Raw genomic sequence first — 16,396 nt, 5'->3', positions numbered from 1 at the left:
CGATGGGCTGTGAAGCAGTTCAGGGTTATTTGATTAATGCTGTAATTATGATGATTCTGATGAAGGAGCGTTCAAGCTCAACTCGTCCTCTAAACAAATCTGTCCTGAGCAGAATGAAGACACAGTCACATTTTCCAGTCAAATCATGGAGGGGCCATCAGACACGGCATGTTTGAATGTTCACCGTCAGACGTGGGAGGGCCTGTGTCTGTGGGGGGGGGCACAGATCAGAAACTACAAGAAGAGATAAATGAAGTGGAAAGACAGGGAACAGGCCGAGGTTTAAATTCTCTGTGGAAAAAGAAAGTTTTGTTCTTCACAAATGAGAAAACCAGGGAAGGAGAGAATCTGAAGTTCAGAGAACAGGGAGGTTTGTTTTTCAGGACACAGCAGAACGAATGAAAGTTCACGAAGCTGAAGTTTGTCCCGCTGTGTTGAGGCCTGTGAGACCAGATGACTGGAGACAGCAGATCAGTTCAGGGACATTACAGCTGCAGAGACATGGCTGCATCTGTACAGGGGTTAGCCGCAACCCAGAGGGCTACAACAAAAAGGAAACAGCATGTAAATGTTCAAATAAAAACTTTATTGAACCAAATGAAATGATCAGAGTAGATATTTGCATTGTGGGATGTGAGAAATCAGTGGAGTCTGTGGTGTAAAGTGTGTCTGAGTGAAGAGTGGGAGCACGCAGGTGTCGAATGATGTAAAACAGAAGCAAAAGGTGAACTCAACACAACATGGTCAAACCAAACCAAACACGTGCTGTACCTGTGGACAGAGACAGAGACAGGGAGACTGCAGTGGTTTAAATAGACTCTTCACCAGGGCCCAGGTGTGTGTTACTACTTAAAGCAGAGGTGTCCAAACTGTCCCACAGAGGGACGTGTGGCTGCAGGTTTTTGACCAATCAGCTGTCTGAAGACTGAGATCAGTCTGGTGTGCTGCTGGTTGGTTGGAACAACAACCTGCAGCTACTCGGTCCTCTGTGGGACAGTTTGGACACCTCTGACTTAAAGGTACATAGTGGTACAGCATGATAGGGCGGGGAGTGTGTCGCTGCCGCACTGTTTGTCCCTGCGGGCTTTCTGTAGTTTCTGTAGTTCAGGTTTTCGGAGTTCATCGGAGTTGTTGTTTCCGCTCACGGTTCGTTTTCCTCGCGCTGTGTCTCGAAGGGACATCAGTCGGTGAGTAATGTTGGTGTGTGAGTTACCTGTATGACGTAGCTGTTACGGCGCCCCGCTTTGGTTTATCGTTTGTGTGTAAAAGTTAACAGGGCGACCGATGCTAATGCGCTAGCCAGTCAATGGGATTTTCCATATTATATTAGCATCGAGCTAGCCTGCACGAAATGCACCACAGCGCTGTTCAGCTGCTGGACTTTTGCCTCAGTCATGGATTGGACACAACACATCATGTTCATGTTTAAGCTGCTTCATACGTGCATTTAGTACCAGAGCGTTACGTGTGATGTGGTATAATTGTTGTCGTCTGAGTTGGTGTTGGTGGTGTTGGTGGTGCTGGTGGTGTTGGTGGTGCTGTTGGTGGTTGTGTTGGTGGTGCTGGTGGTTGTGTTGGTGGTTGTGGTTGTGTTGCTGTTGGTGGTGTTGGTGCTGTTGGTGGTTGTGTTGGTGGTGTTGGTGGTTGTGGTGTTGGTGGTGCTGTTGGTGGTTGTGTTGGTGCTGTTGGTGGTGCTGTTGGTGGTTGTGTTGGTGGTGTTGGTGGTTGTGGTGTTGGTGGTGCTGTTGGTGGTTGTGGTTGTGTTGCTGTTGGTGGTGTTGGTGCTGTTGGTGGTTGTGTTGGTGGTGTTGGTGGTTGTGGTGTTGGTGGTGCTGTTGGTGGTTGTGGTTGTGTTGCTGTTGGTGGTGTTGGTGCTGTTGGTGGTTGTGTTGGTGGTGGTGTTGGTGGTGTTGGTGGTTGTGGTGTTGGTGGTGCTGTTGGTGGTTGTGTTGGTGCTGTTGGTGGTGCTGTTGGTGGTGGTGGTGCTGTTGGTGGTGGTGTTGGTGCTGTTGGTGGTTGTGTTGGTGGTGGTGTTGGTGGTGTTGGTGGTTGTGGTGTTGGTAGTGCTGTTGGTGGTTGTGTTGGTGCTGTTGGTGGTGGTGTTGGTGCTGTTGGTGGTTGTGTTGGTGGTGGTGTTGGTGCTGTTGGTGGTTGTGTTGGTGGTGGTGTTGGTGGTGTTGGTGGTTGTGGTGTTGGTGGTGCTGTTGGTGGTTGTGTTGGTGCTGTTGGTGGTGCTGTTCGTGGTTGTGTTGGTGGTGTTGGTGGTTGTGGTGTTGGTGGTGCTGTTGGTGGTTGTGGTTGTGTTGCTGTTGGTGCTGTTGGTGGTTGTATTGGTGGTGTTGGTGGTTGTGGTGTTGGTGGTGCTGTTGGTGGTTGTGGTTGTGTTGCTGTTGGTGGTGTTGGTGCTGTTGGTGGTTGTGTTGGTGGTGGTGTTGGTGGTGTTGGTGGTTGTGGTGTTGGTGGTGCTGTTGGTGGTTGTGTTGGTGCTGTTGGTGGTGGTGGTGCTGTTGGTGGTGGTGTTGGTGCTGTTGGTGGTTGTGTTGGTGGTGGTGTTGGTGGTGTTGGTGGTTGTGGTGTTGGTAGTGCTGTTGGTGGTTGTGTTGGTGCTGTTGGTGGTGGTGTTGGTGCTGTTGGTGGTTGTGTTGGTGGTGGTGTTGGTGCTGTTGGTGGTTGTGTTGGTGGTGGTGTTGGTGGTGTTGGTGGTTGTGGTGTTGGTGGTGCTGTTGGTGGTTGTGTTGGTGCTGTTGGTGGTGCTGTTGGTGGTGGTGGTGCTGTTGGTGGTGGTGTTGGTGCTGTTGGTGGTTGTGTTGGTGGTGGTGTTGGTGGTGTTGGTGGTTGTGGTGTTGGTAGTGCTGTTGGTGGTTGTGTTGGTGCTGTTGGTGGTGGTGTTGGTGCTGTTGGTGGTTGTGTTGGTGGTGGTGTTGGTGCTGTTGGTGGTTGTGTTGGTGGTGGTGTTGGTGGTGTTGGTGGTTGTGGTGTTGGTGGTGCTGTTGGTGGTTGTGTTGGTGCTGTTGGTGGTGCTGTTGGTGGTTGTGTTGGTGGTGTTGGTGGTTGTGGTGTTGGTGGTGCTGTTGGTGGTTGTGGTTGTGTTGCTGTTGGTGGTGTTGGTGCTGTTGGTGGTTGTGTTGGTGGTGTTGGTGGTTGTGGTGTTGGTGGTGCTGTTGGTGGTTGTGGTTGTGTTGCTGTTGGTGGTGTTGGTGCTGTTGGTGGTTGTGTTGGTGGTGGTGTTGGTGGTGTTGGTGGTTGTGGTGTTGGTGGTGCTGTTGGTGGTTGTGTTGGTGCTGTTGGTGGTGGTGGTGCTGTTGGTGGTGGTGTTGGTGCTGTTGGTGGTTGTGTTGGTGGTGGTGTTGGTGGTGTTGGTGGTTGTGGTGTTGGTAGTGCTGTTGGTGGTTGTGTTGGTGGTGTTGGTGCTGTTGGTGGTTGTGTTGGTGGTGGTGTTGGTGCTGTTGGTGGTTGTGTTGGTGGTGGTGTTGGTGGTGTTGGTGGTTGTGGTGTTGGTAGTGCTGTTGGTGGTTGTGTTGGTGCTGTTGGTGGTGCTGTTGGTGGTGGTGGTGCTGTTGGTGGTGGTGTTGGTGCTGTTGGTGGTTGTGTTGGTGGTGGTGTTGGTGGTGTTGGTGGTTGTGGTGTTGGTAGTGCTGTTGGTGGTTGTGTTGGTGCTGTTGGTGGTGGTGTTGGTGCTGTTGGTGGTTGTGTTGGTGGTGGTGTTGGTGCTGTTGGTGGTTGTGGTTGTGTTGCTGTTGGTGGTGTTGGTGGTGTTGGTGGTTGTGTTGGTGGTGTTGGTGGTTGTGGTGTTGGTAGTGCTGTTGGTGGTTGTGTTGGTGCTGTTGGTGGTGCTGTTGGTGGTGGTGGTGCTGTGCACTGTAGCTGAGCTCTACATGAAGCTTCACTGCTCCTTCTCCAACACACGTTCTTTGTTTTAGTGTTTTTTTCTTCCTGTCGGTCATGAATCACTTTATTTTTATTTTTATTGTGATGTCTTCTTCTGCATGTTTCTCCTTAGGTAGTTTATTTTTTGTACTTTATTTTTTTTATTTCATTCTTTGTATTATTATTTTGGATTATTGTGTCTGCTGCTCAAGAAAAAACTAATAAACTAAATAAACTAAAAGTGAAGATGTGTAGCCAGATGTTGTGTATCTTCATACTACGGAGACGTCTGTCTTCCGTGTGTGTCGCTGTGTCAACGTCTCCTGGTTGTGTCGGTGTTTAACCCTGATTCTTGTTGGACAGAGAGCCAATCAGATTTCTCCTCTGTGGACACTGTGTTTCCTTAATGAGCCGAGAGTCTGCAGGAAGTTTCCACCGCGACTCACAGGAAATTAACTGTTTGCAAAACGCTTGGTTTGTTAAAAAATACCAAACATTTCATGCATTCTCTAACCCGAACCTGAACCCGAACAAGAACCCTAACTGGAACCAGAACCCGGAACCCGAACCCGGAACCCGAACCCAGAACCTGAACCAGAACCCGGAACCAGAACCCGGAACCCGAACCTGAACCGGAACCAGAACCCGGAACCAGAACCCGGAACCCGAACCAGAACCCAGAACCAGAACCCAGAACCTGAACCCAGAACCTGAACCTGAACCTGAACCCGAACCAGAATCCAGAACCAGAACCCAGAACCTGAGCCTGAACCAGAACCCGGAACCCGAACCGGAACCCGGAACCAGAACCCCAACCGGAGCCCGAACCAGAACCCGGACCGGAACCGGAACCAGAACCAGAATCCGAACCAGAACCCGGAACCGAACCAGAACTCGGAACCAGAACCTGAACCCGAACCAGAACCCAGAACCAGAACCCAGAACCTGAACCAGAACCTGAACCAGAACCCGAACCAGAACTCGGAACCCGAACCGGAACCCGGAACCAGAACCCCAACCGGAGCCCGAACCAGAACCCGGACCGGAACCAGAATCAGAATCCGAAACCGAACCAGAACTCGGAACCAGAACCCGAACCCGAACGTCAACCCGAACCAGAACCTAACCCTGAATCTGAACCTGAACACTGTGTGTGATGCTGCAGACTCAAGAAAAACTCAAAAAGCTAAAAACAACTAAAAACTCAACCAACCACAGACTGGGAGGTGTGACTGACAGCACAGAGACTCCACCCACACAGAGCATATAAGGACCGGGACCTGAACCAGAACCTTCAGACTCTACGAGACCTTAAAGTGTAGTGAAGGCAGCGTGCAGTCGGTCCTGATGGTGGTGGAGGTGAACAGCCGGGCGGAGGTGATGGAGGGAAACCAGCAGAGAGTGGAGGTGAACATCCTGCTGCTGGGAGCTCACGGCGTCGGAAAGTCTGGTAGAAAACTTTTTTTTTCTGAGCTCTAGTTGAACTTATGATATTAAAACAAATGTTTGTGTCCTCTGAAGTCACCTGACAGAAAAAACACTTTAGCATCACGTTAGAAACGCTAAGAGTCACGATGCAGAGAGGACGAAGCTGGAGGTCGCACCTCTGTGACTGTGGAGTGTGAGCAGCTGGCGGGTCATTTAAGAAAGAACAAGCTTCTGTTGTGTTGTTGCTGTTGTGCGACCGGACCTCGGCCCCTGCTGTGCCACAGTAAACCTTTGATTAGTGAAGAGAACAGTCAGCTGATGAATCAGTGACGTGTGCGTGTGCGCGTGTGTGTGTGTGTATGCGTGTGTGCGTGCGTGTGTGTGCGTGCACCCGCCCGCGTTTTAATGATCGGTTTCTCTCTCTGCAGCTCTCACTGTCAGATTCCTGACCCGAAGATTCATCGGAGAGTACGGAGACATCGGTGAGAGAAGCGTTGATGTGAACAGCTCTGTGATTGGTCAGGTTTCTGGGTGTGATCAGCTCTGTGATTGGTCAGGTTTCTGGGTGTGATCAGCAGGACCTGAATCCGACTGTCTGTCTTTCAGAGTCCGTTTACAGCCGGGTGGACAGGATTGACGGGCAGGAGATCTGCTTCAACATCTGGGACTCTCAGTTCGCACAGGTAGGAAACACACCTGACTTTAATACACACAGGAAACACACAGTCACACCGGCGTCGTCACGGCGAAGCTCTGCTGGGAGCTGAACTGAAGGAGAACAGGATTTAGATAAAGGTTCTGCTGTGTTTCCTCCTCAGGCCGGTGAGAGCAGCTGCTCCCTCACTGACAAACAGCTGCAGTGGGCGGACGGGCTGATCCTGGTCTACAGCATCTGTGACCGCGGCAGCTTCGACGTGGTCCGGCAGCAGCTGCAGCAGATTCGTCGCAGCAGGAAGCCTTTGTCCGTCCCCGTCCTCATCGTGGGGAACAAACGGGACCTGCAGCGTCACCGCAGTGTCTCTGGCGAGGAGGGACGGCTGCTCGCTCTGTCGCAGCGCTGCGGCTTCTTCGAGGTGTCGGCGGCCGAGGCGTACCACGGCGTCCTGCTGGTGTTTCACCGGCTGGTCGACCTCGTCAGAGAAAGTCGGGCTCTGAGGAAGACCAACGCCGGCGTCCGAGGAATCGTCAGGAGCGTGTCTGCTGTGTTCGGAAAGAAACGAGCTGAGTAGAAGACAAAGTTTAACTGAAGAGATTTTAACGTCTTTCTGTATCAATGTGAGCAGAGACCAGGGCGTCCCTCACCTCCTGAGAAAGGTCAAAGGTCAGGGACGAGATGGACCAGCAGTTTTTGTGTCAATGGTGGTCATGTTAGAGAGACGCGAGGCGGCTGCTGATTGGATGGAAGGAAGAAGATGAGGCTTTCACAGACGTTCATGCTCCTCAGAGGATGAACCCCAGCTCTTCATACTGTGGCTGTAATGAACACTGTGGCCTCTAGGGGACGCTCACAGGGCTTCAGCATCATCTACCAGCATCACCGGAGGCTTTTACTGTGAAACGGATGGAAGTGACGTCAGGTCACGTGACCTGCAGACCAATGAACTCACACAGTATGTTTATGTTATTATTAGGTTGTTGGAGCTGCACAGGTGCAGGTGATATTAACGTCACCTGACAGAGACCATGCTGCAGCTTCTGTAGATGAACGTATGTATTTACACACACTGACCAATGGAAACAGCCTCTGTTTATTTTCAGATCCTTAGTTTTTGCTAATAAAAGCTGATTTAATAAAGAGTCTGAGTCTGAGTCCAGGAAGCTTTATTCGAAGAGGCGGGAAAGCTGCAAACACTTAAACATCTTTACTGTTGGATCTAGTTTTTCTATCTGTAGCTGAATAAATGAGATTAAACAAAAGAGAGAAAACAAATCATTTTAACTACTAACATTTTGAAACTGTTTCACCGTAACTTAAAGTCAGTTTCAGCTCCATGATATTCTGAAAACATTCGCAGCTCGTGTTCAGTCATCAGTCATCCTAAAATTCACATCCGCCCTTCTTTAATAAATTACAGGTAGAATCGAATCTTATGATCTCTCATCTTTAAAGAACGTTCTTGAAACCAAAGATCAGACCTGCTAGCAGAACCTTCAGCACAGCTCTGTGAACTGACCTGCTGTTAACAGGTACGGTGGCTCTGAGGAGCAAAACAACATTTCAGAAAACACAGAATGGCGTCAGCAGGTGTTCAGCTGGACGCGGTGACTGACGAGAATATTCTGTCCGAACAGCTGCTGTGTTTTCTGACGTGTGTTTTCACCCTTCATCTGCTCAGTGTAATACATCATAACCCCACATTTAAAGTACATGCACTGTGAAGAAAAATGAAATAAAAATCTGTCTGGACTCGGATGAAGTATCACTGAAGGGGCAGACACTGACTGACGGTGAGACGAACCAGTGTCTCAGGGATTTAAACTAACTTGCCGATGGCTCTGTTGGTGAATGTGAACGCACAAACCAACTCCAGCTCAGGCAGAAACGGCTGATCATCGGGGTCGGAGACGGGAGCCTGTGATTGGTCGGGGGGTGGGACCGGCAGCAGCGATAGGTGGTGTATGAGGGCGGGCTTGAACCTCAGTCGGCTGTTGCCATGGCGTTGGCGGCGTTGTCGGTGGAGTTGGGGCTCAGGTACTCGAAGGCCTTCTGGCTCTGAGAGACGAACTGTTTGAGTGGCGTGAGGAGCAGCTCGGTGGCCGACGGCCGCCGGAGGAAGCTGCCGTCGGAAGGGACGGGCAGGCCTTCCACCTCCAGGGCCGGAAGGTCCTTCAGGCTGGAGCGCCGGCCATTGGGGGGGTCTGGGCTCTGGGGGCTCCCAGAGCCTCGGGTGGCGCGGGAGTAGAGACTCCGGCGGCGGCGAGGACGGCCGTCCATCGCTTTCAGGAACAGGCTGTTAGCCGAGCCGCGACGGGACGAGCTGTCGGACGTGAAATCCTCCTGGTTTAGAAAGTCCTCCACCTCCTGATGAGTCGGCTGCTGCAGCTGACAAACAGGAAGCAAAGATCCACGTCTCACATTAAGATTCAATAATAATTTACATAGTCTAAGATTCTGAAACGTACTTGTTGTTTTACTGGCAGCTCTTTACTGGCAGCTCATTTATTTTTCTAATCTCCAAACCTGATTCTGTGCGGCAGTAACATGAAAATTTCCCCTTGTGCATCAAATTTAACACCAACATGTGATAAAGAAGGCTACTGCTGCTTTCCAATTCATTATCAATTAATCCCCCGGTTTCCGAGTGAGTCATTTTATATGTTTGCGGTGTCGTGGTCACTTTAAAGACACCGAGGACATGTTGGACTGTTCATTTTAAAAACTCTGACGTCACAATCCGTCAAAATCACTCGTTTCCAAAAGGTAAAGAAAAAAATCGTAGTATTTCAGAGACTCCGTAAATTTTGTTTCTAATCATTACAGTTCCCTGATGAATCTCTCAGGTAGAGCTCAGGTGTGTTTCAGGTTACCCCCCCACCCCCCTGCTCTCACCATGTTATAGAGCGGTGTGGCGTTGATCACCAGCTGCAGGAGGATCTTGGACAGTTGCTGCAGGTCTCTGAGCAGCTGGTGGATCTGGACCGGCAGCTCTCTGAACTGACGAACTGGTCTGAGCTCTGCCAAGATGGCGGCCTGACTTTTGAACCCGATCAGGGTCAGCTCTCTGAGACGCTCTGCTCGGTACACCAGGGCCACCAGGAAGCTCTGCAGGTCCTGCAGCAGCTCCCCAACCAGCTCCAGGACCCTGCCCAGACCCACCTGCAACACACCAGGTCAAGTGTTAACGGGGCCGGAGGTAGGACAGGTTTCAGGTAAAATCTGACCCACCTGGAACCAAAGTATCACGACATTACTGCCCAAAGTCTTTGGCCACGGATTTCTGTACATTCAGCAAAAAACAACCCCCCAAAAAGGCAAACAATAACAGAGCTAACAGGACCTGCTGTCGTATTAAACCACCTGCCGTTACCACGGTGACCACAGGTGTTACCAAATCAACCTGTACTACGTTAACAATCATCACGCTACTTAAAGTCCGCACTTTGGAGGAAGAGGGTCTGTTCAGGAACACGGGCAGGTTTATAAATGTCTGTCTGAGCAGGAACCAGCTGAGGGCCTGTCCTGATCCCATGTCCCAGAGCAGAGGACTTCAGTCCTGACTCAGAATGACACATTCTGGCTCGACTGGAACACCGGACCCAGGGTGGCAGACGGACGGTGTCAGAGCCACAGCCTGGACGAGGTCTGAGGGAACGGCTCAGCTGACAGCCTGTTATCTGAGCATCAGCTCAGACGCTTCATGCAGCATGTAGGCAGAGAGTTTACAGAGGAAACAGCCATTTATCTTTAATGGAGCTGGTTTTCCTGTCTGCTGCTCCAAACTCACCAGGGAGAGACCTGGATCAGACGTGTCTCTGAGCAGGGACACATGAGGCGACGTGAGCTGATAAATGACAGTTACACAACCACAGCTTCGATGCTAAATGAAGGGAGGTGTCCTGGACACTGGAGCTGTCCTGGACACTGGAGCTGTCGTGCTCTGTGGCTTCTCTCTTCTTTCCACTGAAATGTGTAACCGTCAGTGTGAACGATTAATTTAATTTATCAATGAATCTGCCGATTGATCGAGCGTCAGCTGTTTGTTGTTGTCAGGGTTAAACGTTCTCACGGTGGTTTAGCTGCTGTGTCTGTAAAATCTCCTGTCACATCGTTCACAGATTCAATTCCTGAGACAGAAAACGGACGAAACCACGAAAATATTTACATCTGACATTTTGTGTCATGACTAGCCCCTAAGGGGGCTGATTTTGGATCTTTTTGGGACTCTGGAACTCTAGTTTAAGTTTTGGTTATAGTTCCTGTTTTATTTTGAAATTTCTGGTCTTGTTGTACTTCCTGTCTTTGTCTTGTTTCCCGCTTTTGTAATTGTTTTCCCCGCCCTAATTGGTTCCACCTGTTCCCCTTACCTGTGTGTGTATATAAAGTCCACTTTTCCCCTTGTCCGGTGTCAGTTTGTTTTTGTCTCATGTTTAGTCTCATGTCTTGTCCCATGCCTTTGCCTCATGTTTCGGTCTCTAGCCCTTGGCTCATGTTTTTTTGCCTTGTCTGGATTTCGTCTTGCTTTTCGTCTTTGCGTCCCAGGTCAGGTTTTGTATTAATTTGTCACTTTGTTTCTTGTTAGGTTTTGTTCCTTGTTTAGTCGTTTTCCTCGTCAGAGTGATTTTGTGTTCACGTTTTGTAACTTTTGTTTTAGTGCCTTTTTTCCCTTAATGGTTGATCTTTTGTTTGTTACTTGGTCCAGTTAGTTTGTCTTCCTCCTCCTCCGTGAGTGATTTTCTGTTGTTACTTTGTTTGAATAAATACTTATTATTTTTGACTACATCTGAGGGGTCTTGCATTTGGGTCCTAGTCCTTGTCTCCCAAAGTCGTGACATTTTGACTCAAAGCAGTTCATCAATCAGCCAATCAGCAGCTGCAGATTCATTTCCTGCTGATTGACAAATGGATTGTTTGACTAATCGCTCGAACTGGGTCGTTTACCTTCAACATCCTAACATGAACATGAGCCGTTAAACGAGCTGGAGCTCAGTCACTGTGTGTTTGGATCCACTGCTTCCAGAGGACGAGCAAACACAACAAAGACAGTTTATTATTTACCTAATGTGTGTGATCAATCAAACCGTATCAGTGAGACAGGATCAGTGAGACAGGATGAGTGAGACAGGATCAGTGAGACAGGATCAGTGAGACAGGATGAGTGTTTGACGCGTGCTGGCTGAAGAAACGCTCATGTGTCTGGTCACGTAGCCACCACACACACACACACACACACACACACACACACACACACACACACACACACACACACACACACACACACACACACACACACACACACACTCCTCTGGGAGCAGCTGCTCGTCTGTTTGTTCAGATCTTTATCGAAACCTTCAGCTGTCGACAGCAGGAACGTGTTTGTGAGCTGAGATGAATGCAAACAGATCAGATCCTTTATGGGACAGGACAAATCTCACACTCGTTTTTATTGTTTGCTGTTGAACGTCAGACGGAGGAGACGGACAGGAAAGAGTTGGACAGAGCTTCACATGTCCTCACCTTGTCTGCAGCGTCTCCCAGCGTCCTGACGGCTTTCTGCAGCTGCTCACTGACCTTCATTGTACGGTGATAAAGCTGAAGGCTGAGGCTCAGCAGGAGACTACGAACCCTCGTCCACAGACTGGGCTCATCACCCTCGTCTTCATCCTCATACTCCTGAATCCTCATCTCCCACTCCCGACCTGAGGACGACCACAGCAACAGGGACATTCAGAGAATTATTATTATGCACAAAGTCAGAGGAAATCCTTTAGCACACAGTTCAGTGTCTCCTGGAGACAAACCAGAGAGGACGAGCAGCTTTAAGAGCCTGAGCGAGGACAACCTGAACCTCAACACATCAGTGATCCAGCCTCAACTTCACCCAAACCTAACACTAAAACCCTAAAACCTTAAAAGACGTGAGGACCAGACAAAAATGTCTCCATGTCTTCAGGTCTAAAACCAGCTGGTCCCCACAAAGACTGAAGACCTGACCTCAGACTCTGCTGTCATGTTTCATCCTTCACATCACGTCTGAGTGCAGGAACATCTCCAGCTCCCTCTGCTGGTTTCTGACGCACAGCACCATCAGCTTCATTCTTCACTCAACTTACCTCCGTATTATAAAGTCACTCCAGAGACTTCAAAAATAAGACAGAAGGACAGTGTCCTGCTGCGAGTCATTGTGAAGATCCTGTCCCTGCTCGTGTTCGAGAGCACAACCAAATCCCAAAATCCAGAAATGAAGACAGCAAGTGTTTTGTCTCAGGTGGACGGTGAGGACTGAACAACATGTGGGAAATAATTCATCCCATGATGCTGATGTGAGAAGCTGCAGTGAAATGAAAAGAGCTTCAAACGTTTGGTTCATCTGTTCACCCTGAACTACTCATGGAAAGTCCCGACTACAACATTTCACAGTTCTCAGTCTGAAGGACTCTGGATCCTGCACTGCAGTTACCCAGAATGCCCTTGTACTCACGCAGTGTGGGTGGGAGGGGCAGGTAGTAGGCGGTGGCATCCTCCAGACGACTCAGCACGTCATCCAGTCCTGACGTGGCAGCTTGGCCCACCTGAGAGTCCTGCAGCAGCCGCAGCGCCGCCCGGGCGGCATCGGCCAGACGCTCCAGCTGATCCAGAGCTCCGTCCAAACTGTCCACCACCCACAGCTGCACATCGTCCAGGGTCAGGAAGAGGGCGTCCTTCAGGTGACCCACCACCTGAGGAGAGACAGACCAGGAAGTTAGGGTCAGTTCCAGATCAGGAAGTTTCTGTGGAGTGAAACATTCAAACCAGCCGCTCCATCAGATGCAGGTCCTTCATTCTTCACAGACGTCCTGCACCTCGCTGTGTCAACACGATAGTATTCCTCTGTTTATATTTTCATTCATTTCATTTCCATTTGGGTTTGTTAACAAGTGAAGTTACTGATGTGTAAAATAACAGGATGAGGGGAGAGCGGAACGAACCTCGTCTGTGGACTGGTTCAGGATGGGGAAGTTCTTCTCCAGACGGTCGAGACCAACCAGAGCGAAACCGTTGGCAACTTCAACTGGAGACAGAGAAAATGGTGAAGACATCATCCAGCCATGATGTCCAAGTAGTACTAATAATCCATTATTAGTACTTCATGTACTGGAGGAGTCTGAGGAGCCTCCACCTGCAGACCTCAGCAGTATCAGCAGTATCAGCAGTATTAGCAGTAGTACTAGTAATAGTAGTATTTATTTCCACTTACTCTGCGGCTCCAGGCTCTGGAGGAGGGGCGTGGCTCGTCTCATGGCCGCGTGGGAGACTCTACGAACTCCGAGCTCGGCCACTCCTCCCATCAGCCCCAGCAGAGGGTAACGACCTTTGACCCCAGAGTACGCCGAAGTCACCGACTGCAACGCCGAGCGAACTAGAGGCAGGCGGGAAACTCTGAGCACGGCGCTGGTCTGAAAACGAACAGAGACAGAGAGGAGGGGCTGAGGAGGAGCCGGGCTGAGCGGCGGTGGCGATGGCGGTTTACAGCATCAAAACCTGTGGTGATGTACACCTGGTTTTGTCCACACTGTGTCAGTGGCAGTGAATGAACACATCAGCTCGGTGGCAGATGTGTGTGTGTGTGTGTCTGTGTGTGTGCTTGTCTGTGTGTGTGTGTCTGTGTGTGTCTGTGTCTGTGTGTGTCTGTGTCTGTGTCTGTGTGTGCGGCACAGGCCGATCCATGAGTCCTGATGTATTAATGCAGCAATGGCTGATGAGTACTGATGGCTCAGGACGTGACCAGGCTGATGGCGTCGCGTCTACTGTGACCTCGTCGTGAGACGGACGCAGCAGAGGTGAATCTGTGGAGGAATGGGAGAGTCTGGTGTCTTCTTCTCCGGTCTGAACTCACCTCATGATTTTGACGATCTGACATTTCACCAAATCTGAGGAGAAATAACAGGAGAGAGGTCAAAGGTCAGCCCTCTCCTCATTTCCTGAACCTTCAGTTCAGCATGAGGCAGTCAGCTGCTGCTCGTCCACAAAGCCCACCACTGTTCAGCTGCAACCAGCATGAAAATCAGCCTCTCCCTGCGTGGAGGGACGGGGACGGCGTCTTCTGATGCAACCACTGAACACACAGCAGCTCAGACCTCCAACACAAACCCCTCATTCAGTCTGTTTTTGGTGCAGAGAAACTGTGTGGTGAAAATAATTAGGTTCTATGACATTTAAACACGCCGTGTCTGTGGGTTTCGAGTTGAGTTTGATCAAAAGTCTCCATTAATCATCGGAGACGGATCGAGAGGAACACGGACATTTGTCTGTCTTCTCACAGCGTTAAACCCAGTGACTGTGGCTGCAGAGCAGCCTCAGTCCGCTTCAGGCTTGTTTCCGATGTTTTTAACGTAGCTCTCCGTGTCCTCGTCTCATCGTCTGTAAAAATCACAATTTCATCCTCAAACTCTGCTCAGATCGAAGGAGGAGCTTTTACAATGAATCTGCAAATGTTTTGCTCTTCAAATAATAATTTCAGTCATTTTTTTAAGCAGAAATGTTTCCAGCTTCTCAAATGTTGTTCTTTGATCTTGGTAATAAACTGGACTTTGGACTTTTCTGCCACTTTAGAGTCTAAACAATTCAGTGAATAATCCAAATAAATAAATAAACAGATTAATCAGTTATGAAAATGATCAACCCTAAAGCACACACTGTAAAACATGTTTGGGACAGAGGCCCTCAGAGCTGATGATGAGTTAATGAAATGCAGAGAAGTGGTTTTAGGATTCACAGCTCGTTTATCTGTTCACGTCTGTTCTGTTCGTTCTGTTGAGACAAACGTTAAACCTGTTTCTGAAGGACGGAAATGAGCAGCTCCCAAACTACACTGTAAAAAAATGACCGACCACAGAGACCTTCAGAGGGACGGCCACACCCAAAAGCCTGATGGGAAATCACCTCAGTCTCAGACTCACTTTCTGAAACATTCCAAACATTTTGGATGAAGTCACTGATGATCTGAGAATCACTCTGATTTCATCAGCTGTTCGTTTGGTCATCAGATGTTCAGTTTACAGACGGGTTTAGTTTTAACCGCTAAATATTCACAGATTGATCATCAGGTGGACGAACTGTCAGAAAACTGGGACGAAAATCCCAAATGTCCGGCTCAGATATTCAGTGGATGAAGAGAAAACACGGAAAAACATTGTGCTGGTTTGGATCCGGACCAGAAACATGAAGCAGAAACAGGGTCCAGTTCATTTTTGTCATTTTTTATTAGAACGTAGGTGTTTTTTTTTTTTCAGATCTTCTCTTCATGTTCTAATCAATAATCAATAATCAATAACTATTTGTTTCAGCTCTTCAGTCAGGAATAATTATTAAAAACAAAGATCCTCTAACAGGTGAGAGGTCTTACCTCATCAGATGCTGAAGTGTGGATGATGCAGCTGAACTGAGTGATGATGATGATGATAAAGATGAAGAGGACTGTTCCTTTATGACCTGCTGATCCAGAGTGTGGACACTTTTTGAGGCAGAGAGCTGCAACCTGATTGGACGGAGCGGTGTGTGACATCACAGCCGATGCCGAAGGAACAGAAGATGATTAAGAAGAAAACTGAATCAATCGTCTGCTGTTTGTTCCTCTGTGAGCGACCAATCAATTAACTCCCACTGAATGAGGTCATTTACTCGACCATCCAGGAAACACACCAACACACACTCCAATGTTTATCTCTTTATTTATTATCTGTCATTCTGATCAGGCAGCTAATAAACTCCTAATGATGCAATAACTCAAAAATTAGAGAGACATTTTAGAGTCAAGCTGCTGAAGGCCTGGTTTCCTCTAACTTCACCAGCGTGGAGGACGGAGGCCACAGAGTCGTCGTCATGAAGGGATCAGTGTCTGAGTCTTTCTGAGAATCGTTACAGAACGAGTTCAGCCTCTGAGGCCTCATTCACACTGAGAGACGCCTGACTCACCGTTAAACTGTCTGTTTCTCCTCAGCAACAAATCCTGTGCGCAGCCTCAGACTAGCTCTGACTCCTACTGCTCACTTCATTAATGTTAACGATTATATTGAACAGTTTAGTAGTAATGGTCAGCTTGACAAAATTATCTTAACCACTTACTAGTTTTTCTAAAGCTTTTGACCACATCTCCTGGTCTTCATCCGTCATCAGAGGACGGGGTGTGAGCAACCTGAACAAAAGCTAAACCATAAAATGTGGCTGAGTAGAATGCGAGTGAAGATCGTCGAAGATCAGATGGTCAATAAACCGACACTAAAGCAAATGTGATGAAACACAAAAAGAAACAAGATAAATATTAACGTGCGTCAGTGACACGCGTCTCTGAGGGACAGATGTCCTGTGATAACAGCTGGTTTCCAGCTCTGTCTTTTCTTCTGTAGAGATGTGAATGTTTTCATGGTCAGAGCATCAGTGATGTCCGTCTGTTATCACCTGTCT

The 16,396-nt window shown here is 49.0% G+C and overlaps 2 protein-coding genes across 2 annotated transcripts in view; one reads left to right on the top strand and one right to left on the bottom strand.

The window, feature by feature from the left end:
- Window positions 1-4,887: 4,887 nt before the first annotated feature.
- zgc:171704 (uncharacterized protein LOC100124619 homolog) lies at window positions 4,888-7,086 on the top strand. Its single transcript, XM_041044672.1, has 4 exons — window positions 4,888-5,317; window positions 5,724-5,777; window positions 5,902-5,978; window positions 6,114-7,086. The coding sequence occupies exons 1-4, from the start codon at window positions 5,215-5,217 to the stop codon at window positions 6,522-6,524; spliced, it is 645 nt and encodes a 214-aa protein (XP_040900606.1). The 5' UTR covers window positions 4,888-5,214; the 3' UTR covers window positions 6,525-7,086.
- An 847-nt stretch (window positions 7,087-7,933) lies between these two features.
- The window catches only part of plin6 (perilipin 6), a 10,818-nt gene continuing 2,355 nt past the window's right edge, over window positions 7,934-16,396 (bottom strand). Inside the window, exons 3-9 of the mRNA XM_041043709.1 lie at window positions 15,339-15,424; window positions 13,191-13,389; window positions 12,922-13,004; window positions 12,414-12,672; window positions 11,471-11,652; window positions 8,840-9,112; window positions 7,934-8,317 (exon numbers count right to left, since the gene is read on the bottom strand). Coding sequence (XP_040899643.1) covers window positions 7,934-8,317; window positions 8,840-9,112; window positions 11,471-11,652; window positions 12,414-12,672; window positions 12,922-13,004; window positions 13,191-13,389; window positions 15,339-15,424 — 1,466 coding nt within the window. The remainder of the gene's footprint in view (window positions 8,318-8,839; window positions 9,113-11,470; window positions 11,653-12,413; window positions 12,673-12,921; window positions 13,005-13,190; window positions 13,390-15,338; window positions 15,425-16,396) is intronic.

Source organism: Toxotes jaculatrix, chromosome 8, assembly GCF_017976425.1.
Source record: "Toxotes jaculatrix isolate fToxJac2 chromosome 8, fToxJac2.pri, whole genome shotgun sequence".
Lineage (NCBI taxonomy): Eukaryota > Metazoa > Chordata > Actinopteri > Toxotidae > Toxotes > Toxotes jaculatrix.
Note: the sequence above shows the minus strand (reverse complement) of the source record. Positions and strands in the feature narration are given on the sequence as shown.

Bases quoted from the DNA above. Each gene is read 5' to 3' on its own strand.
- zgc:171704 (XM_041044672.1), top strand. From the start codon at position 5,215: ATGGTGGTGGAGGTGAACAGCCGGGCGGAGGTGATGGAGGGAAACCAG. The intron at 5,318-5,723 runs GTAGAAAACTTT...CTCTCTCTGCAG, and splicing joins TCACGGCGTCGGAAAGTCTG to CTCTCACTGTCAGATTCCTG. The intron at 5,979-6,113 runs GTAGGAAACACA...TTTCCTCCTCAG, and splicing joins GGGACTCTCAGTTCGCACAG to GCCGGTGAGAGCAGCTGCTC.